Source organism: Oncorhynchus masou, chromosome 28 (genome assembly GCF_036934945.1).
Source record: "Oncorhynchus masou masou isolate Uvic2021 chromosome 28, UVic_Omas_1.1, whole genome shotgun sequence".
NCBI lineage: Eukaryota > Metazoa > Chordata > Actinopteri > Salmoniformes > Salmonidae > Oncorhynchus > Oncorhynchus masou.
Genome location: NC_088239.1, coordinates 36,210,331 through 36,233,459, shown reverse-complemented (window position 1 = coordinate 36,233,459; position 23,129 = coordinate 36,210,331). Strand labels below are relative to the sequence as shown.

At 43.3% G+C, this 23,129-nt stretch overlaps 2 protein-coding genes across 7 annotated transcripts; one reads left to right on the top strand and one right to left on the bottom strand.

Annotated features, from left to right (window-relative positions):
• The first annotated feature begins 419 nt into the window (after positions 1-419).
• On the top strand, positions 420-1,757 carry LOC135518464 (uncharacterized). The gene is made up of 4 exons (XM_064943639.1): positions 420-545; positions 677-774; positions 917-1,401; positions 1,510-1,757. Exons 2-4 carry the CDS (start codon positions 704-706, stop codon positions 1,755-1,757), a joined length of 804 nt encoding a protein of 267 aa, XP_064799711.1. The 5' UTR covers positions 420-545; positions 677-703.
• Positions 1,758-6,239: 4,482 nt separating this feature from the next.
• On the bottom strand, positions 6,240-22,337 carry LOC135517541 (uncharacterized). Of its 6 annotated transcripts, none has more exons than XM_064941940.1 (11): positions 22,235-22,337; positions 21,549-22,013; positions 21,380-21,454; positions 20,747-21,017; positions 16,940-17,098; positions 16,543-16,710; positions 13,639-13,690; positions 13,230-13,419; positions 13,078-13,114; positions 12,557-12,801; positions 10,506-12,360 (listed from the first exon to the last, which is right to left on the bottom strand). In XM_064941940.1, exons 5-11 carry the CDS (start codon positions 17,039-17,041, stop codon positions 11,232-11,234), a joined length of 1,923 nt encoding a protein of 640 aa, XP_064798012.1. In that variant the 5' UTR covers positions 17,042-17,098; positions 20,747-21,017; positions 21,380-21,454; positions 21,549-22,013; positions 22,235-22,337; the 3' UTR covers positions 10,506-11,231. The 6 variants fall into 6 exon arrangements, with proteins under 6 accessions (XP_064798016.1, XP_064798012.1, XP_064798013.1 ...); XM_064941941.1 differs by having other exon boundaries at positions 21,549-21,819; XM_064941944.1 differs by lacking the exons at positions 20,747-21,017; positions 21,380-21,454; positions 21,549-22,013; positions 22,235-22,337 and adding exons at positions 6,240-6,327; positions 7,695-7,773; positions 17,850-18,230 and having other exon boundaries at positions 12,326-12,360.
• Positions 22,338-23,129: the final 792 nt, after the last annotated feature.

Below are 23,129 nucleotides of genomic sequence, written 5' to 3'. Positions count from 1 at the left end.
TTCAGACTCTGCAGGCCTGCTGGGAGGAAACATATTACAATAAACAGGTAAGATTCATCCCACAAAAACATAAACAACAGAAAGAGAGTTGTATTTCAAGACAGTTTAGAGAAGGTGATCATAAGAGTTCTTAATATCACTTGCAAATTGTGAGGCATGAGCAGTTGTGAAATGTTGCGTGAGGCCCTTCTGAAAGCACATGATATGGTATTTCGTGGCACGGTCTCACACCTTACCTCATCTTGCAGAAGAAGCTCATGGTCCACTATCTGCTGCTCCAGAGTCAAGGCCAGGTCCCGCCCCATGTCACCACGGAGCACATGAGCAACTGGCTGGTGTCTCAGAGCAAAAAATCCCTTAGGGAGAGGTGAGTACCACGTCAGCACTCACCTTCACTGCCATTCCCTGCCACCAGCAGCACTCCAGGAGGTGTGGGTAAAATAAACAACAGAAAAATCAGAAGCCAGGACACTTGAATTACTCTGTGTTTTATTTGAAGGGTGTGGAAGGAAACCCTGGAGGAAGGAAACAACCTCGCTCGGCTGGTAAGAGAATGAGAGTTAGAGACATACTACAAGTTAGTGAGCTCTTTACTGGCCTTTCAACAACGAGTTAGCACAGCAGAATAGATCTGTTGTGAAATTACACTAATGGGACTTCCTGTTTCATACTGCAGGCCTGGGAAGTAAACACTTGCCTAAAAATGATGAACATAGAGCATGAGGCTTTCTGCAAGCTCCGCCGCTCCATGCACCCCACCTCGCCAGCTGACATGTGAGTTCCATGTACTGCCCTGCATATGACTTGATCCATTTATCTACACATCTGTAACTATGCAGAAACAGACTAAGACAGTGTTCTCTGTGAGCACATTGCACATCGTTTAGCTTTGTCTTCTCCTTTTTGTTGATTTCAGCGATCCTAAGGTCCACAGCATCGTGGAAAGAGCTGTGAGGAGCATTCTGGGCGAGCAGTCCAATGAGCCCCATAGCAACCTGCTCAGCCCATCTCAGGTGGTGGTGGAGGTGGTGCCCAGGCTCCTCCTGGCCCTGTGGCTTCAGCCAGAGGAAGGCCATTCAGAGCACCCAATCCTAATAAGCGGGATGGCCGTGGGCATGGTGGCGGCCGTAGTGGAGAAGCTATCCTGCATGTTAAAGGACCCTTCCCCTCACATCCCTTTCTCCCGGGCTGCTGCTTTTGACTCTGTGCAGTCGATCCTCGGGAGAATCAGTCAGTCCTTCTCCACCGATGACCTGCAGAGCCCTTTTTATATGAGCTCTGTCTGTGCCTTTGTGGCGGACGAGGTGCAGAGCTGCTTCCAGCCCCCTGCAGCCACCCTACCAGTTCCCCCTGTCCTCGCGGTGGCCGTTTCCACCACACTACCAGCTGACATCCAAGCAGGTGAGTAGCAATGATAGAGAGCACTCTGACAGACACCTGCTCTGATGACATCTTGGTGCCTTGTAGTAGTAGAGCTCATCAGGATTGTTGTTGTCACCCATAACACAGACCCGGCTTCTTCCCACCTGGAGGTTGTGGACATCACCCCTAACACAGAGGCAGATCCGGCTTCTTCCCAACTGAAGGTTGTGGACATCACCCCTAACACAGAGGCAGATCCGGCTTCTTCCCCACTGAAGGTTGTTGACATCACCCCTAACACAGAGGCAGATCCGGCTTCTTTCCACCTGAATGTGAAGGTTGTGACATCACCCCACCTAACACACCAGAGGCAGATCCGGCTTCTTCCCACCTGAAGGTTGTTGACATCACCCCTAACACAGAGGCAGATCCGGCTTCTTCCCACCTGAATGTTGTCACCAGTAACACGGACATCACCCCACCAGTAACACAGAGGCAGACCCGGCTTCTTCCCACCTGAATGTTGACATCACCCCTAACACAGAGGCAGATCCGGCTTCTTCCCACCTGAAGGTTGTTGACATCACCAACACAGAGGCAGATCCGTAACACAGAGGCAGACCCGGCTTCTTCCCACCTGAATGTGGTGGACATCACCCCTAATACAGAGGCAGAGCCCATCTCTTCCCTCTTGGAGGTTGTGGACGTCACACCTGAAGAAAGGACTCTCACGATGGCCGTCTCCACCACTCTGCCAGCTGACATCCAAGCAGGTGAGTAACACTTAGAGAGCACTCTGACAGGTGCCGTTTGTCATGACATCTTAGTAGAACCTTTCAACTGGCCAGTGTTAAGAAGCTACGGTTTGCATTTGTTTACATTCTGTTCCTCTTTTTTCCATTTCCAGGGGATGTTGCTGTGGTCATCTCGGATGTCACCCCACACGTCACCAAGGACGTGACACTGGATGTTCCATGCAGAGCTAGGAAAGGGGCAGTCCGGCGATTATTTTGCAGGCTTTGGAGGGCAGTGTGCTGCTGCGCCTGCCACAAGGAAGAGGAGGAACAATATTAATTATTCATCAGACCTTCAGAAATGGGATTGAACCATAGACCATTAAATTATAATTGGACTCAATTCTGCTTTTCTTCTGTTTACTACTTAATTTCAGAACTTTTCTATAAACTTTCACTTTGCAAGTGTGGAGTAGGTTGTGTAAATAAGTGGGAAACATCCCAATTTTAATGCTTTTAATAATTTACTTGTACATTTAAAAACAAATGTATTATTTGACAACAAAAAAACAGAGGGCGCTCAACCAATGTTGAGTTGAGGTGCAACCAAAAATTTGAATCATCATAGAAAAGGAAATAGCGCAACTCTTGCTCACTATAAAAAAAATGCATTGTTTTATTCAGGCAAGGTTAAAAGTTTAACGTTTCGGCCTAGTCTATGATGATATGCAAGTTGTGTTTGCCCAGGAAAAGGGTGACCCAGACTCACCCTGGTTCTTGAGGGTTGAAGACAGTGAAAAATGATCATTAAATAAATGGGACTTGTCAATTCTTGAATAAAAATCTTCAATGAACATGAATTTAAATACAATTGACTTGAGGATCAGAGCAGGCAGGCTGACTGGCTAGCCCTGAAGGCCCTCTGCCTCTACCTCTGTGTGGTTCATCTCATCCAAGAGGTTGTGTGGGTTGTCTTTCTCTGTTGGTGTGAATCACTATGACCTCTCCCTCTACCTGCCATTTGGCTGATCAGAAGCATTCTGCTCTTTCTTGCTCACATGAACAGGAGGAATGGCCTCTGGGGTAACCTCCTCCTCTATCTAACGCCTCTTCCACCTCCTCTTTCTGACTTGTTCTCTCTCACTGGGTGTTGGATAGTTCCTCCTCCTCTGTGTCTTTGTGAGTTTGGAGGGAGTTATCCTGTTCCGACTTCCTCTAAGGGTGTGCACCGTAATCTCTTTGTGTGTTGAGGGGTTCAGTGGTTTTGGAGGGAGTCTGAAGTTCGATTTCTAGCGATGACTGTGGGGTCTGTCCCGTGGTGGTGTCCTCCTCCCTCCAAACACCCAGCCACTGAGACATGTGATGAGGCCAAGAAAGATCCCTCTGGAAGGACGGGATAGACACATCACAACACTGCTGCTCATTCATATTCAAACACACCTCAGAGTACGGACACAAACATGGACCCCCACACACACACAGTCACATCACGGTTACAATGTTTACTGTTTCCAACATGAATGTATTGTAATGTGCAGAACAATGCCGGTCCGGTGGTTAAAGCTTGGAGAACTTTCCAGTTCATCAGCCCCATCATCACCTACATGCGTGGGGGATCCCAGGTATGTGTCTTTGTAACTAGCTAATCCTAATCTACATTGTCAGTCATTTGATCTTGATGAAATGTGTCACAGCCATTGCTGAAGTGGTTTTGTTGATGTTGTCTTGTTGTTTATCTCAACAGCAGGTGGTGGTGAGGATGCACCACGTGAGTAGGGTGAGAGGCCTGGAGACTCAACTGGTGTGTGCCACAGCCAGGCTTAGTCCTGAGGGCATCCCCTACTGTGCCACCAAAGTGCAGTCCAACACTTGGATCCAGGTAAGAAGTAAATACTACTGAAATAGTATTAGATTAGTTTTTTCTTCACTTTTTCCATTTGGCCTTAACATGTATTCTCTCTGTCAGCGTGTGGCTGGCAGGGTGACCCACTATGCGTCTCACCTCCGCCACGAGACGTCTGTGGACGTGATGCTTAGCTGCTACCAGGTAAATAAACGATTTCCTATGTAAATAGACTAGACATTACTGGGCATTTTTACATTAGATTTGGTGTGTTTTCTAATAACGTGTGTGTGGTAAACAGGTGTGTTGTGTGTGTTTTGAGCAGCAGACTGATGTCTCAGTGGTGTACGCCACTCTCCACATGGGGCTGGACGGGCTTCTCTCCTCTTCAGCGTGGTCGGAGGCTGCCTCCTTCTCTACGCCCACCACTCAGCAGTTCACTGGCCCAGAGCCTGAGGGCCACAACTGGTATGAGGTCAGACGTTACACACACATACTATTGACTAGGATCATTAAGATCCTTCCATTGACCGATTGTTTTATGTCATTGCATTGGTCATTGATTTTGAATGCTTGTTTTGTCGTAGGGCTGGGAGGAGGACCTGCTGCCTGAGGAGAGGGAGGTTCCTCTGCTAAAGTGAGTTCCTCTAAATGTCTGTGTCGTCTGGGCTTGTCAGATGCTGAAGGATAGTGGTCATAATGCTGTTATCCCCCATTGACTCTAATGGTTGACGTGCTCCATTCCCTCCCTTTTCACAGCCTCTACCTTACCACCAAGAGAGTGGAGGACATCGCCCTGAGGCTCGTCTCCCTGCGCCAGGCCTTCACTGTGAGTGGACCCACTTTTCTTTTTCTCTCTGTGATTTCTTGTTCTGTCTCCTAGAGGAAGATGTCTCACCCTAACTCTTCCCTCTTTCCTAGACCCTGCTTGGTTCCACCCTGAGCAGGAACCATCTGTTTGTGGCGGGAAAGGTCCTCCTGGGCGCTTTGGTTCAGGCCAACCACATGGTAACTCACTAACTCATTCTCTTTCAAGGGAATTAGAGCATCCCTGAGGGGAAATGTGTTCTGTTCACTAAGATGCTATTTTCATTGTCATAGGACGAGGCCAAATTCATCCGTACCTATAACGACTTTGTGGACTACCTGAGTGACCCCTCCAAGCGGAATGACATTGAGAGGGAGCTGGCTGAGGCAAAGGTGAGTTCATTAACTCTTTCAAGTCTCACTGAGTTCTTCCACATGCATGTCTTTTATACATCACTTTTATACATCACAGTAGCTGATCTATATGAAATCATTCCTATTTTCTCCTAATGTGTTTTCTTGTCCTAGATCCATCATGTGAACATGATAGATGTCCTCTTTGAGCTGGTGCTGTTTGGGATGATGACAGCTCAGAAGTCCCTGATGGTGGTAAGTAGCATCTCACTGGTACATGTTTTGATCTCTCTCTATTAGCAGTTTCACTTAAATGCCTCTTCTCTTCTCTCCTCTTTTCTCCTCCTTTGTTTCCCTTAGCACCCTGGTGGGTTCGTGGAGCGTCTGCACGCTCTCCTGTACTCCTTCCTGCCCACTGCTGCCAACATGGAGCCAGAGGCTGACAGATACCTGCTGCTGCTCAATGTAAGAGTCAAGAGGTTACTTCCTGTTTACTTCCTTATTCATGGTTAACCAGGTTTCAATGCCATTTTAGGGGGAGTATTTCTAATTGTCTCTCTCCTCTTGATAAGCTAGTAACTCAGAGCCATTTTCAATGTGTTGTGTGGTGTTCTCTTCAGGACGGGCTGATGGCTCTGCTAGATGACATGTTTGGCCAGCAGCTGGCCTGGTACTTTAACCCAGAGTCTCTGGTTACTGAGCTCTCCACCCTCCTGGAGTACCACTTGGAGAACCTCATGGCCAGCATGTAGTCCTACTGCAGGGACCATACTGACCTAAGACAGGGATTTTTTTACTAGGATTAAATGTCAGGAATTGTGAAAAACTGAGTTTAAATGTATTTGGTTAAGGTGTATGTAAACATCAGACTTCAACTGTACCTAGAAGTACACACTATTCTTATTTTTTTTAAATGTATCTTAAAAGTAAAAGTAATATAGTCAACTATACAACTTCTACTACTACTACTACTACTACCCTTTATATCATCCAATAATATATAATGAAAAACACTCAACATGAAGAATTAATACAATTATGTTAATTTCAAATATTTATTTTGAAATATAGATTAGGTGCTCTTCTTTTTATAGCAGGAAGTAAAGGGACTGGACAAGGCTTTGCCTATAGCTGAAAACATCCTGGAAATGAGCGAACGCTTCCTTGGTTTCTTCTTGGTGGAGCATACACTCTCTGTTCGGCAGGATTCTTGATCATTGACAATAGCTGAAAAAAAAAAAATGTAAATATAACATTTTCTTTAACTGACCCTAGTTGGTGTGAAGAATTACTATTGCATTATTATTATTTAAATTGTAATGTTCTACATTATTTACAAATGTAGGGCGGCAGGTAGCCTCGCAGTCTCAATCTGCCTATTTAACGCAGAAGTGTTACATAGGCCCCCCCAGGGCTTAAGACTGTTTAGTGCCAAAAAGAAGGTGATAAAAACATTTAAAATGATATATATACATATGAATATAAATATATATTTGTCAACTTTCTTATATCTCTCAGATTTAGGACAGACACTTCAGTTCCATGTAGTGAATCTGTTATTCAATGCGTTTGTATGGGCAAATAGCAGTAAGGCCGATACAAACTCCTCGGCCCAGACAGGGCTTAGACTCTTGTGGGTTAAAAAGCATGATCATTACAAAGGTGCAACTCGTGCTGGGGTCAATAAAAGGCCACGCTAAAATGTGCAGTTTTGTCACACCACACAATGCCACAGATGTCTCAGAGACAGAGACTGAGAAAAATAGGAGCAAGGAAAAACGCTGGTTGACTTGTTTTGAGGGAGCGTGCAATTGGCATGCTGACTGCAGGAATGTCCACCAGAGCTGTGGCCAGAGAATTGAATGTTTATTTCTTTACCATAAGCCGCCTTCAATGTCGTTTTAGAGAATTTGGCAGTATGTCCAACCGGCCTCACAACCACAGACCAAGTATATGGCGTCATGTTGGCTGTAGGGTTATGGTGTGTGCAGGCATAATCTACGGACAACGAACATAATTGCATTTTATCAATGGCAATTTGAATACACAGAGATACCGTCACGAGATCCTTAGGCCCATTGTCGTGCCATTCATCCACCGCCATCACCTCATGTTTCAGCATGATAATGCATGGACCCATGTCGAAAGGCCTGCATACTCACCAGACATGTCACCCATTTAGCATGTTTGTGATGCTCTGGATTGACGTGTTCAACAGCGTGTTCCAGTTCCCACCAATATTCAACAACTTCGCACAGCTATTGAAGAGGAGTGGGACAACATTCCATAGGCCACAATCAACAGCCTGATCAACTCTATGCGAAGGAGAAGTGACACGCTGCATGAGGCAAATGGTGATCACACCAGATACTGACTGGTTTTCTGATCCACGCCCCTACCTTTTTTTAAGGTATCTGTGATGAACATATGCATATCTGTATTCCCAGTCATGTGAAATCCATAGATAAGGGCCTAATGAGCATATTTCAATTGACTGCTTTCCATATATGAACTGAAACTCAATAAAATCTTTGAAATTGTTGCATGTTGCGTTTATATTTTTGTTCAGTACACATTTGAGTGTATTGACTTACCTGTTTCACTGACGGCAGGGGTCTGGTTCTGGGAAGGTGTTGGAGTGCAGTGGTTCTTCTTGTTGTCCTTCTTTGTACACTGGGTAACAAACAGTCATTTATACAGTAGGAGAAATTGCACACAAAGGGTATCAGTGTTTACCATCATACTGTACGTAATGAATAAAAATAATCTTTATAATTTGTATTTTGATGACATATGTACCTTTGGGTTGAGTCCACAGAGAGCGCTGAATCTTCCTCTCTTCTTTTCCTTTCTACCAGTTGTTGGAAGCCCAGAATGACCTACCTCGTCACTGCCAAGTGCATTGTGTGATGACAACTGGGTCATGGAGGGAGGTGAAGAGCTAGCCTCATTGCATTTAGCTAGTAGTTCCCTAGTTAATGATTTGACCAGGGCATCGTCAAATGCATAATCCGTTGACTTCATTGCAACCTGGAGCATCTTCTCTGACCCGAATTCTTGAAGAAGCCCCATGTAGACAGCCTTGAAAATCTCTTTGATTTTCAGATTCTGGGGGTAGGCTTGAGTTTGTTCAGGGCCTGAGGTGCCACAGAACTCAGACAGAATCCTCTTTGTGAGAACTCTTGATGTTTCACCAATGTCGGAGGATTCCAGTAATGTGATAGGGGTGATCATTGACAGCAATCTAACAATCAGTAAAAGTACCAAAGAGGTGTAGTCATTGCTAGTGGAGTCAAATAATGCATGTGTATCAGAGTCCATGGCTGATGAAGTTGATGGATGCACAGAGACACTAGACATCTCCAGATCTTTGTTGTCCATCTTGGATTCCACCTCTCCTAAAACTTGAATATGCACAGTTCCACCATTGTGTGTGCTGCTGCCAGAGAGAGAGGGTTTAGGAAATGATTTGGCACTAGACTGACGGCTAGTGGTCATGAGAGCCGGGCTGTCAGAGTCAAGTGTTCCAGCATCAGTTGGGGACAACCCATTGATTATGTTCATCAACTCTGATAATTCTTCTGATGAATTGGAGGCCACAGAACAGGTATCCATGACCTGATTGACCATTATATTGGTGAAAAGGCTCTTTGTGTCACAGTAAACCTGTGTGGAACTAATGGAGGTGGCAGAAGAGTTCGGGATAAGCTGACTTGTTTCCTGCAGAGAACCATCAGAGATGATAGTTTGGCAGAAATCGGATCCTTGTGATGGTGGAGGAAGCCAGAAGACAATCTGCTGTAGCAGACGTTTTATTGACTCCGTAGCAAAGGAGTACACAAGGTCAGATGGGAACTCCCTGGATTCTTCAGAAGCATTCAATCCTGTCTTCAGCTTCAAAAGAATAGAGTCAGACACGCTCTTGCCAGCTGGCACAAAAAGAGCCTGGGGGGTGTTGTGACTTTTTATGAGCTCATAAACTTTGTCAGTGAGCTCATGTGAGAAGTTCTGAAGACCGTCCCTGGGGCTGAGTCTCGCAAGTCTTCTTGTAAAAGAAGTGACATCATCTGCAGTGGCTATGTGTTCCGTATCTTCTCTTGGAATGACCTCCATAACAGTGTCAACTATGGCAGAGATGGTTTGCCTTGTGTAATTTGTTGACCCTTGTGAATGAGTTGAGGAGTCACTCATATCAATGACCGAACTCCTAATGATAGGACAATATATTTCAACAGGCCACTCATTGGGGACTGGAGTGCCTGGAAGAGAATTTGTAAAATCACTCTGAGACCCTCTGGTCATGGCAGAGGTGATGGACAGGGAGGACTTTGAGGAGGATGGCCGGTGTATCTCGTGTCTATCAGTTCTCACCATGTCAACATCCTCCAACATGGAGCCCACGATGGAACGAGTCAAGAGGCCTTTCTCTGAGGTGCTCATCCTCTCTGACATAGACACTCTCCTCTGGATTGTCATCAGAGTCTGACTAATTAAGGCTTTGGAATAATTTACCATGCTGGTCTGGCTGCCTTCATGTACACTGTAAATCATTTGTGTAGAAGTAGCTGTTCTGCATATGGATTCGGCATGTTTGGGGGCCTCAACCACATTGTCTAGGAGGACCGGTTGTTGCTGGGCAAAAAAATCCTTGACCTTGGTGAACACATTGTTGAACAGGTTAACAGTGCCTGGCCAAATGATCTTTCCTTTCACATTGGCCCCGTTGTGAACACTGACAGGAAGGGTTGAAGCTGACAGGGATCTCTCTAACTGGCCAGACACTGAAGCATCAGACATTTTAGTCATCTGGGTGAAGCTATTAACGTCTTTAGTGATGCTTCTGACGATGTTGGATGCTGCAGAATTGGTGTGCAGAGAAGAGGTGAATAAAGATGGAGTTCCACTCTTCTGAAGGATTTTGACATCTCTATCATCACCATCATTACTGGACTCTGCACAAATGTCTGCACTTCTACCATCAAGGCTGGTATTTACAATACCAATTAACCCTGATTGAAGGATCCCACCAGCCATATGTGAGGCTTTAGTTTGAAATTCATCAGTACATAGTTTGTCAAAGGCTTTGGATTTAAGACTTCTAGAGGATGCCTCCTCCTCATCATTGTTGATCTCACCATGCAAATTGTCCTGTGTATTGACAGCATAGTCATCAACAGATAAATATGATTTGGAGGCGGCAAGGACGTCAATCTGAGAAACAACGGCATCCAAAAGCTTGGACAGGTCTTCTGTATCTCCTTTTAGGCTAGAGAGGCATTCCTCCATGGATTCCTCAGAGTGATACACAGTGAGGATCTGACTAATGACCTCCTTGGTACAGGTTTGAAGGTCCGCTTGGATTTCAAGAGAATCCCTATTACAAGTCACCTGAGAATCTAAACTTTCACTAGGAGCCTGTTTGAGAGTCTCATCATATATTGGTGTAACACCATCGATGACCTTTACAGAGTCTTGGCAGGAAGTGAGAAAACGCCTCAGCATTTCTCGAAATCTATGATATATAATACGAGCAGCAGAAAGGGTGCTCACTTTTGAAATTCTGAGAATTTCAGATTCATGTGCCTGCATGGACTGAACAATAGTCTCCACATCTGTTACAAAAGTGTCCAGTAATTTAGATGCTTCAGAGTCTCCCAGTAAGCTGTTTGTAAAGGGGTTGACAGATCTCAGAGCTTCACTCACTGCCTTTCTAGCCTTTGTCTGGAAAGACACACTGGAGAGTTTTGTCATATTTATAACTGGAAGACTCTGGGTAGATTCACTGTTGGTGGTGCTGTCCTGCAGACCAAGTGGAAAAGTGAGATGGGAGAGACATTGTTCACTGTCTAACAACTCAGATGGTGAGGCGGAACAAGAACTGGTGAAATCATTCAAGTCAGACATGATGCCATCCACAAATAGAATGGCCTCCAGAGACTCTTCAGAATCACACTCTCCAACAGAAGATGAGAACTTCTCCATCACCTCAGTCTTATACAAGACTAGAACCTGGCTGGCAATCGCTTTTGTGGTGTCAAGGAGGACTTGGTCTTGCAAATACTTTTTGAGAGCCAAGAGAGGTTTTGGGGTCTCACTTTGTCCTTTTTGTTCATTCATAGATGAGGGGGTTATTAAAAGTGGTTTACAAAAAATGGAGTCTGATGTGTCAGCCTCACCATTACTGGAATGACCGACGTCCAGGCACAAAGTTGGAACCATTGTGAAAGAATCTTTGTGCTCTCCACAAATGTACTTGCGAGATCCCCTTTTTCTGGACAGGTAAGAAGCCTCTTCAGCGTATTTTTCATGTCGTAGTAACAACCAACAGTGTAAGACCAGATCTTACTTTGATGGTTTTCAAGAAGGATCTGCTCACCCTGTGCAGGGGAGCAGGATGCCCTGATAGACTGGGTAAGATTGTCCATGTCTGAAACAAAGGTACTTACCAACTCAGAAGCCTCAGGGTCAATCATAAGGTCTCTGATCTCACCTATCCTAGGAGTTGGACTAGATGATGTAGTGCCAGAACAACATGATGTACAACCCCTGAATCTTTTAACGATCTCCCGGATCGATTCAATGGCCTTGGTCTGAAACTCCTCAGTGAGTAGTCTGTCCATACTTTGTGTTGACAGACGAAGACTAGATTTGGCACCTTTGATATTTAGGTTGCTCTCTCCTTGTTTTAGCATCTCCTCGGGACTTTTACAAGCTTCAAGCATCTTCATGTGGTCAGCAACAACACAAAGCAGTTCCCTCTTGTCGGGTTCATTTTCCTCCTTATTGCTGAAGTTCAAAACAGTGCCACTGAGGGCTGTCATGACCTGTCCTGTTAAATGTGTCATATCCACCTCAACACCATCCTCTATGAGAACAACACTCTGCTCAACACTCTTCCCATTAATGTACATCTGAAGTATGTTGGAAATGCCAGACACCATCTCCTCAACCACCTTGGTGCTGGAGACACCACCACTGGCAAAAATGACAGGGGACATTCGCCCAGAGATGGGAGTTTGGATGGCCACAGAGATTATGGAATTGACCTTCTTTGACACTTCTCCAACAATAACCCGGGATAGACTTTGAGTGTCTACCTGGCCCTCTCTTTGGATACAGAGGACATTGTTCAGTGACTTTTTGAAGGAATCCTGGACACCAGTGAGGAGACTGTCCTCAGTGATCCCAAAAAAGTCACTGAGTGGCTCAGATGAAATAGACTCACCATCTCCCTGAGTATTTGGCAACACTGTCTGAGACCTTTGAGAATACAAAGCAAACAATACAACATTCCATAATCAATAGTAGACACGGTAGTCACATCAATGCATAATTCAGTAATCAATTAAATTGGTCATTAAGAGTAAACTGTTACACAGATAACAAAACATATTTTCACAAAATGAGTTATGAATAGTTAGGTGAAACCGGTTTCTTTAGGAATGACTGAACATACCCATTACGAGAGGAGCTTGATTTGGCCGTGCAAGACCTTGAGGATTTGCTGCTGCCTCTCTTGCGAACCTTCAGGTTTGTGCTAGAGGATCTCTCTGATTCTGTCAGAGACTTGCCGGATACTGGAGACACATGGCTGTATATCCGTACAAAACGGAAAATTGCAGGGATGATGACCTCCAGGATGGCCTCAGATACAAACCGCACAATCTGCAGGCACATCTCTGCAAGCAATGCCCTCATCACCTGTAGGACCGAAACAGTGTAGGTAGATTACTCATAACCGGGCTCTGAAACCAAGCTCCTCAAAGAGATACCAACAATCTCACATATGTTCATGAGAATCATGAAAGTGGCATACATTGGAAAGCATGAAAAGCAGTAGGCTACTAAAAAGCTCTTTGTATATAACTGTTTGTGATAATGTGGATGATACTGTAGATAGAGAAAAGGCTTGTATCTAATTTTCTTGAAACATCTATTAATATATCTATGAATCATTTTCAAGGTTAAGGGACTTACAGGGTCCATCCTGCCAATGCTTAACTGCCTCCATTGCCTACAGGAGATAATTAGATGTTTTTAGCACCAAAAGGCACACCAACACACATACAATTTATAAAATCCTTCAGATGACATTGCATTCAAATACTACAATAGAAGTTTGGACATACTCCTCAGTAAGTTTTTCCAGAAACCGGATGATAATCGGGTTGAAAGCATCCGGATCGATTGGCGGGAGGTCAAGAGCCCTGGTCTGACAGGCCCTGGAGACACACTCACTTAGGATCTTTTCATTAGATTGTCCCTGGTGAGATGTCCCCTGAACTGCCATCCCAGAGAATTCCACAGATGTAGAGGGACCTGTGTGCAAAGCAGCATTCACCAAGGTAAAGAAGTCAGAAAACATGTATCCTTCTAAGGCAAGTATGTATTAGCCAATTTTGTGTACTTTGTGAAGTTAAGTACCCAAGAAAGGATTATGCACTCTGCTATTAGTCCTCTGCTCAATAGATGTCCATACTAAATCACATTTACATGCAAAAGGATTACATTCAGTGAAATTAGAGTTTAATTTATGACCTGCATCTGTATTAGTAATCTGCTCCACTTTGTTTCTCTTGGTCCTCTTGGTCTAAAAAAACAATACAGTCAATGATATACACGTAGATACTGTATGAAGCCATTCCAATACAGCCCTTTGAGTAGAGCAAGGGTAAGAATGATTATAGGGCTGTCCCTGACGAAATCAATTATTTATAGACCGAGAGACTTCCTGTTCTAATGTTAAAATGTATTTTTCCATATCAGACACACCCTATGTGTTTGAATACAATCACCTACATAGGCACTGAGCTTGTCTGATGCTTTAAGCCCACTGTTTGATTAAATAATTAAGACACACAAATGACTCAAGAAAGAGCCCGATGGTGACACTGTATTATTACGCATAGCAAAGATTAAAAACAGCCGAATCTGTGAAATTGCTTAATTCAACATTTTGGCGGTTCATGAGGCTTGGTGCTCACAGAATCAGTAGGCTATTAAACAAATACTCAAACAGGCAACAGAAGCTATATCTGTCTTACTCCTGTATATATGTATACAGTACCAGTCAAAGGTTTGGACACACCTACTCATTCAAGGCTTTTTTTATTTTTACTATTTTCTACATTGTAAAATAGTAGTGAAGACATCAAAACTATGAAATAACACATATGGAATCATGTAGGTACCAAAAAGTGTGAAACAAATCTAAATATATTTTATATTTGAGATTCTTCAAAGTAGCCATCCTTTGCCTTGATGGCAGCTTTGCACACTCTTGGCATTCTCTCAACCAGCTTCACCTGGAATGCTTTTCCAACAGTCTTGATGAGTTCCCACATATGCTGAGAACTTATTGGCTGCTTTTCCTTCACTCTGCTGTCCAATTCATCCCAAAACATCTCAATTGGGTTGAGGTTGGGTGATTGTGGATGTCAGGTCATCTGATGCAGCCCTCCATCACTCTCCTTCTTGGTCAAATAGCCCTTACACAGCCTGGAGATGTGTTGGGTAATTGTCCTGTTGAAAAACAAATGATAGTCCCACTAAACGCAAACCTGATGGGATGGCGTAACACTGCAGAATACTATGGTAGCCATGTTGGTTAAGTGTGCCCTGAATTCTAAATAAATCACAGACAGTGTCACCAACAAAGCACCCCCCACATTATCACACCTCCTCCATGCTTCATGGTGGGAACCACACATGCGGAGATCATCTGTACACCTACTCTCACAAAGACATTGTTGGAATTTGGACTTATCAGACCAAAGGACAGATTTCCACCAGTCTAATGTCCATTGCTCGTGTTTATTGGCCCAAGCAAGTCTCTTCTTCTTATTGGTGTCCTTTAGTAGTGCTTTCTTCGCAGCAATTTGACCATGAAGGCCTGATTCACGAGTCTCCTCTGAATAGTTGATGTTGAGATGTGTCTGTGACTTGAATTCTGTGAAGCATTTATTTGGGCTGCAATGTGAGGTGCAGTTCACTCTGATGAACCTATCCTCTGCAGCCGAGTTAACTCTGGGTCTTCCTTTCCTGTGGCGGTCCTCATGAGAGCCAGTTTCATCATAGCGCTTGATGGTTTTTGCACTTGATGAAACGTTCAAAGTTCTTGAAATTTTCCGGATTGAATGACCTTCATGTCTTAAAGTAATGACGGACTGTTGTTTGTCTTTGCTTATTTGAGCTGTTCTTGCCATAATATGGACTTGGTCTTTTACCAAATAGGGCTATCTTCTGTATACCAACCCTACCTTGTCACAACACAACTGATTGGCTCAAATGCATTAAGAAGGAAAGAAATTCCTTTACTTAATTTTACTTACTTTACTTAATACTTAATTTTTAACAATCATTGAAAAGTGAAAGACTAAAGTTACATACATGGGATGCTTTGTGAATTTCAGAATGTCTGGAATAGAAAAGGCAGAAATAAAACAATTCAATAAACATTCGCAGCCAGTCATCCAAAACATATCCCTATGCAGTTGTTAAATTCCTGTTAATTTATGAAATGCATTCCAGGTGACTACCTCATGAAGCTGGTTGAGAGAATGCCAAGAGTGTGCAAAGCTGTGATTAAGGCAAAGGGTGACTACTTTGAAGAATCTCAAATATAAAATAGATTTTTTTTGATACCTACATGATTCCATATGTGTTATTTCATAGTTTTGATGTCTTATTCTACAATGTAGAAAATAGTAAAAATAAAGAAAAAACCTTTTGACTGGAAATATATATATGGATGATTTACAAAGCCAGTAACATTTAACAATTAGGGTATTGATTATAGACCTAATTTAGTTGGGTTTTCCTATCTCCTCAATTTTCTTAGACAATTAGGCTAAGGCCAGGGCTGTTTCCCCATCTCTGCTGCTGCTGCTGCCTCTGCAGCATTGTTCTCAATCCCAATATAGTGGTTAACTTTGTTATTATGCACATAGCAACATAGGAAAGGGCGGCAATTCTCCGAGCACTGAAGATTATGTTTCAGAACCACGGACAGCGACCGTATCCAATGCAGGAGAAAGCGCATTTGTTATAAAATAATATTTGATTTATTAGTGTTGCACCATTATTTTAACATAATATAACCATATACAATTTCAGTATCACGTCTTAGCGTGATGGACTGTGCCATCCCTGTGGCCTCGGCAATAGATTAGTCAACTGAGACAGGTGCAAATCAGACAGGTGTCCATGTGCACCATGAAGAAAAAAAACTTTTGCAGCTGCTCGACTTAAGAAATCCCAGTCAACCAACAGCCTATTGACCAAACTGTCGAACAAATGGGGTCAGCCCTAGATTTACTATTAGGAGATAAAAGGGTATTGCATGGGCAATTTACCTTCCTCAGAACAACATGCTGTAGGGGCAGGTTATAGATATGAAAGATATCACAAATATCCACATCTCTGCTCAATCTATTCCCTTACCTTGACTTTATTTCTCTTCACGGCATCCTGCTCCATCTGAGGCAGAGGATCCTTCTTCACCTCATCCTCTTCTTCATCATTCTGATTATCAACAAAATCTCTCTCAGCTGCATCAGTATCAGTGCTCTGTTCAACTGTGGACCTGTTGGCACTGGTCTTCCTCTTGGTCTAAAAAGACAATACAGTCAATGACATACTGTATGTTGCCGTTGGTATACAGGCCTTTGAGAAGAGCTACAGTAAACAATTGGTGATTGAATATTAAGAGATGGAAGTCTGTTGTAAGGACAATTTATCCTCCAACCTCACAACATGTGATATGGCGTATTGGACAGGTTTAAAGTGTGGACAGGTAAGTCCCCAGATTTCCCTTTCTCTCCTCAGTCTAGTCTCTCACCTTAACTTTTCTCCTTGTCACAGCCTTGAGCTCGATCTGAGGCAGGGGATCCTTCACTTCACTATCTTCTGGATAGTTTAAACCCAGGATATCATTCTTCATTTTCTGGACTTGACCTTCCAAACCTTGATGATCATGTGGATCATCTTCGTTTAAACTCTGGAAGAAATTAGACCATTCTTTAAATGCTCATGGATATGGACAATATACCACAGCTAAGAGCTGTTCTTACACATGACACAACGCACAGTCATTATAAACTGGTTACCAACTTAATTAGAAAAGTAAAAATAAATGTTTTGTCATACCCGTGGTATACGATCTGATATACCACAGCTTTCAGCCAATCAACATTCAAGGCTCAAAACACCCAGTTTATAATGGCCAATTATATACATTTTTTTTACAGAACAGGTTTTCGCTATAAATACACATAGATCCTATTGCCTGATATCAAGATTCGTAATTAATATGTTATGGAGTCACCTATTATTATTATAGTTTAGGTAGAATTATGATAAATAGCCTACTGCTCTTATCTTTGCAAGGATCATATTTCAAATCAAATCAATTCATAGATCCCTTCGTATATCAGCTGATATCTCAAAGCGCTGTACAGAAACCCAGCCTAAAACCCCAAACAGCAAGCAATGCAGGTGTAGAAGCACGGTTTGATGTATAACAAGTCCCATAGGTTATTTTCATGCATATTTTTTTTACAATATTAAAAATGATAATATTAGCGGCACATTAACGTTAGCCCACACCGCCAACCAGCTGCCACTACTTGCGGCACCCCTATCGGCATGGACTGTGTACCCTGTGGTTCCTGCCGCAACATAAAAAAAGACGGTGCAGCGGTTCCTGCACCACTGCATGGGGCTTCTCTGTTAGCAATTCATAGGCTTACCTTATTATCCTCCATGGTTAAAGTCTATGGCTGGAGCCTATGTTCCCATCATGTAAAACTTTACCAAGTGATTACCAAAGAGATAAACTACCGCATTTTATACGGTAACTCAGCCAACGTCATAATGTGAATGCACTTTGACGTAATAAAACAACTTCAGGGAAGATCTGTCAATCAATGCAATCAGCGACGCAATACTGGATCCCCATACCACTAAAAAGACCACTCGAAACAATAAATACTGGTGTATTAGCTCCGTTTCCGTTTTTTTGTACAATAATGTGATGAGACAACAAATAAATAAGTAATGACACCAATGATGAGCAATAGATAACATTGTAAATAAGAATGTGTTCCTAACTGACTTGCCTCGTTAAATAAGGTAAATTCATTTTTTTAAATAACAAATCAAATGCAGTAATTTGAGAAGAACTCTTGAGGGAGACTACGAACCAGTTTTGAATAAACGAGGACAGAAGCATGCCATGTATTGTTGGGTCAGAGGCGAAGGGTCATAGTTGAAATGAGAAAAGATGGTGGCGCACGCAGAAATACACGTGGTTCACCGTGGTGGCAGCAAAATTAACTTCAGAGAGACAGTTATTACAAATGACATGAGCTAAACGTGAATTAACTGTATGTCACAAGTATGTCATGGGTGCAAACTGTAGCCCTGGCTAGCTACTGTGGCTAGCACGTTAACTCACGTGTTACTGTGAAGCTACAACACAAGTATTCTAATCTTGAGAAACGTAAACTTGGCTGTTGTTGTCTGTGGTCCTGTAGCGCAGTTGGTACAGCATGGCGCTTGCAACGCAAGAATTATGGGTTCGATTCCCGGAAGCACCCATGTGTATGGACATTGCTTTGTCCCACAACGAACTATTGTTGATACATACGACTCGTTGCAGATGGAGTCTTGCGTCCTTGATCAACCAACTCAAACGAAAATAACGTTAAACAGCGGCATATTCAGTATCTCTCGGAACAATAATTTGCGTGACGAAGCAAACATGATCGTAGCTAAGTCGCTTTGGGTAAAAGTTATTACTAAATCGCTTATACACAGAACCTGTGCAGTGTTGGAAAAATTACCCAATTATCATACATGACTGAGTCATTTTCTATTAATGTATCTTTACTTTAAAGTTAAAGTCACCCAGTAAAATACTAGAGCAATAGTCTAAAAGTATTTGGTTTTAAATATACATTTTTGATACTTATAAATCTATAAATAATTTACATTTCCTTATATTAATAAGCAAACCAGACGGCACCATATTCTTGTTTTTTTTTTTTTTGTCCCATGGATAGCCAGGGGCTCCAACACTGACATAATTTACATATTAAGCAGATATAGATTAGAATGTTAGATTAGAACATCGTGCAAGGTTATTGTCCATTGTGCCAATGAAGCTGTTCTTATGCTACACCCTCGGGAGTGGTGTCAGGAAAATAACCTCAAACTCAACGTCAACAAAACAAAGGAGATGATCGTGGACTTCAGGAAACAGCAGAGGGAGCATCCTCCCTATCCACATCAACAGGACAGTAGTGGAGAAGTGGAAAGTTAAGTTCCTCGGCGTACACATCACGGACAAATTTAAATCCAATCAAATGTATTTATATAGCCCTTCGTACATCAGCTGATATCTCAAAGTGCTGTACAGAAACCCAGCCTAAAACCCCAAACAGCAAGCAATGCAGGTCTTGAAGCACGTTGGCTTGGAAAAACTCCCTAGAAAGGCCAAAACCTAGGAAGAAACCTAGACAGGAACCAGGCTATGAGGGGTGGCCAGTCCTCTTCTGGCTGTGCCGGATGGAGATTATAACAGAACATGGCCAAGATGTTCAAATGTTCATAAATGACCAGCATGGTCAAATAATAGGTCTGGGACAGGTAGCACGTCCGGTGAACAGGTCAGGATTCCATAGCCGCAGGCAGAACAGTTGAAAGTTGTGGCCCTCCAGGAAAAATACCAAACTCTCTGAATGTATATGCAGTGGTACATGTCAGTGCCATGAGTTACACTGAGTGTATAAAACATTAAGAACACCTGCTCTTTCCATGACATATGCTGACCAGGTGAATCCAGGTTAAAGATATAATCCCTTATGGATGTCACTAGTTAAATCCACTTAAATCAGTGTAGATAAAGAGGAGGAGAAAGGTTTAAAAAATATATTGTAAAGCTTGAGACAATTGAGACATGGATTGTGTGTGTGTGCCATTCAGAGGGTGAATGGACAAGACAAAATATTTACGTGCCTTTCAACGGGGCATGGTAGTAGGTGCCAGGGGTACCAGTTTGTGTCAAGAACTGCAACGCTGCTGGGTTGTTTACGCTCAACAGTTTCCCGTGTGTATCAAGAATGGTCCACCACTCAAAAGACATACAGCCAACTTGACACAAATGTGGGAGCCATTGGAGTCAACATGGGCCGGCATCCCTGTGAATGTTTTGTACTCTCAGTACATTAATAGTATTGGTACCGTGTTCTTGCCGTAACCTGTAAAGCTGGAGCAGCCTGCGAGGCTGGGGGTGTAGGTGATGCCGTTGTCTGAACACACAGGGTCCCACTTCCCAGCCAAGCAGGAGCAGTCTCTGTTACATTCTGACAACAGGCTGCCATCGTACACCAGGGGACCCGGGGGACAGAGAAAATGGCTGGTAATAATGATGTTTAAATAATTGTTGCTGAACTATCATTGACACAGGCACAGTGACAAAACAGCCAGGAATCCTGGCTCAGTAACAACCATACTGTATATTCCCACAAGAGGGAGCCCCGGCACAAGCCCATGTGTGTTTTGTTCAAACTCTCCCTCATATTCCACTGATCAAAACTTTTGTTTTTATCAACCCACCAACCAACCAATCAGATGTCATATTTACCCGTTATAGGACAGGGTCAGACCAGCCACCTGAACGTTGTCACACTTAGTGCCAGACTGCAGAGGGAGGAGGAGGTAGGCCATGAAGGAGATGACGAAAGACATCTGGGATCCAGACACAATGCCAAGCTTATACCTCTTCATCAGTAGACCTCCCAGGAATATCCCCACTGCACCCACAGGCAGGTTCAACTCACCTGGAAAAGTTATACTCACACATCTTTAGTGCTACCAGTGTGCTGGAGTTTCATTTCCACTCATGTTCAACAACCCTACAGGGGATGGGAGAGAACAAAAAAAGTGTATTTAATGCCATTCAACATCAGTACTGACAGGAGGGAACATTTCAGTTGGAGCATGTCCAGGTTTCTATGGATTCGTTGAGACAGGCAGCCCAATTCAGTCATTTTTTTTGAGTATTTGGTATTTTGACCAATCAGATATTCCCTGAAAAAGAGCTGATACGAAAATATCTAATGTGATTTGTCAAAAGACCAATTAGTGGAAAAAATATCATAATTGGGCTGCATGTCTAATCGCATCCCTTGTCTCTCTGTCTCTGACCCAAACTTCAGTCCTTGAATCGATTACAGAGGGCTGAAAAGGATTACGATCAAGAATTGTTACCCCCTACCCGATGTCCGCCGCCTCGGAGTTGGCACTAAGAATCCAATTCTTCACCAAACTGGACCTCCGCAACGCTTAAAATCTGGAGAGAATCAGGGAGATGAGAGGAAAATGTCCTTTAACACCCCTAGTGGTCAATGAGTATTTAGCCATGACCTTTGGAATATTGAACTCACCAGCAGTCTTTCAGGCATTGATCAATGATACTCTTAGGGATATGTTGAACCGGTTCGTCTTTGTTCACCTCGACGACATCCCGATCTTCTCCAAAACCCCCCCGAACATTTACGGCCCTGTCCCACCTCACTCAAGCAGGTTTTTGCAGGAATCCCGAGGCTGACAGGGCATTCATAGAGCTCAAGGGACGTTTCACCTCCAAACCCATCCTCGTTCATCCTGATCCTACTCGTCCCTTTGTGGTAGAGGTGGACGCCCCGGACACCGGAGCTGGTGTGGTCCTTTCACAGTGGAACAAGGAGGACAAGAAACTGCACCCATGCTCCTTTCACTCCAAGCAGGTCTCGCCAGCGGAAGGCAACTACGATGTATACAACTGGGAGCTTTTGGCAGTTAAGTGGGCCCTTGAGCAGTGGAGACACTGGTTGGAACCACTGCTTCATCTTCTGGTCTCTTCTCTGCACCTGGGTCCAACATTACCACTTCAGTTATAGCATCTCTTAATCCCTTCTCTTAACATGTATGGCCCCAAAACATAATCAAGCAGCTGACCAATTACGCAAGACTTTAGTTTGAGTTACCTGAGATTAATCAAAAACTGGATACATTTCTTTATTTCTAAAGTGAAACTATCCTCCGCATTGGAGTATCTCTACAAGTACAAGTTTAATTTCAGTTGTTTTACCGTCCCATGAAGAAGTGTGGCAGGCCTGTGAGGAAGGATCCTACAGCCATGAGGAAACAGCCCATAGCAATGAGCCTGGGCCGGTGCAGCTTCGCCCCCAAATGGCTGACATTTAAGTCATTTAGCAGACGCTCTTATCCAGAGCGACTTACAAATTGGTGAATTCCCTTGAGCATCCAGTGGAACCCAAATGGCTGACCACAGCCAGGAACAGCAGGTTACCTGCAAGAAACCACAACACTACAGTAGTCAGGAATCGCAAATTATAAACACAGTTATTTTTTAAACTAAAAATGGCGTATCAGTTTGGATACCAGGCTGCAACAACACAGCATCAAATAAAACAATGTTAGAGGTTGACAGTAGAGTCATGGACAAACGTCAGTCAATCAATTAATAGGAACAACTATAAAACTGGACAGTATTGAGAGCAGACTCTGATTGAACCACAAGAAAAATCGATCATACTGTAGTCTGTATCTGGTTTTTACTACATGAATTCTCAAGCAACTCAATGTTATTGTTGATACCCATCTCAAAAGCTGCCGTCTATGAGTCCGATGAGAGAGCTGGACAGGTCAAAGTGTTTCTCTGAGTGATGGCACTCTTCATGTAGGTCCCTGACAGAGCTTTGGTGAAGGAGGCGAACAACAGGGCCACGATGAACTGCTGACAAACACAAGAGAGAGAACATTAGTGTGTGTTTGTCCGTGTGTATGTGCATGCGTGGATGCGTGTGCAGACAGAGTACATGTGTAGCTGAGGTGGCCTGCAATAGTAAAAAGAACGGACACAAGTTTAGTCTGCAAAGTTCTGGCGCTTTCTTTATTCTGAAGAATGTTTTTTTTTCTTGTTCAATTGTCTATTTTCTTGTTAGTACTTTGAAAATATTCAC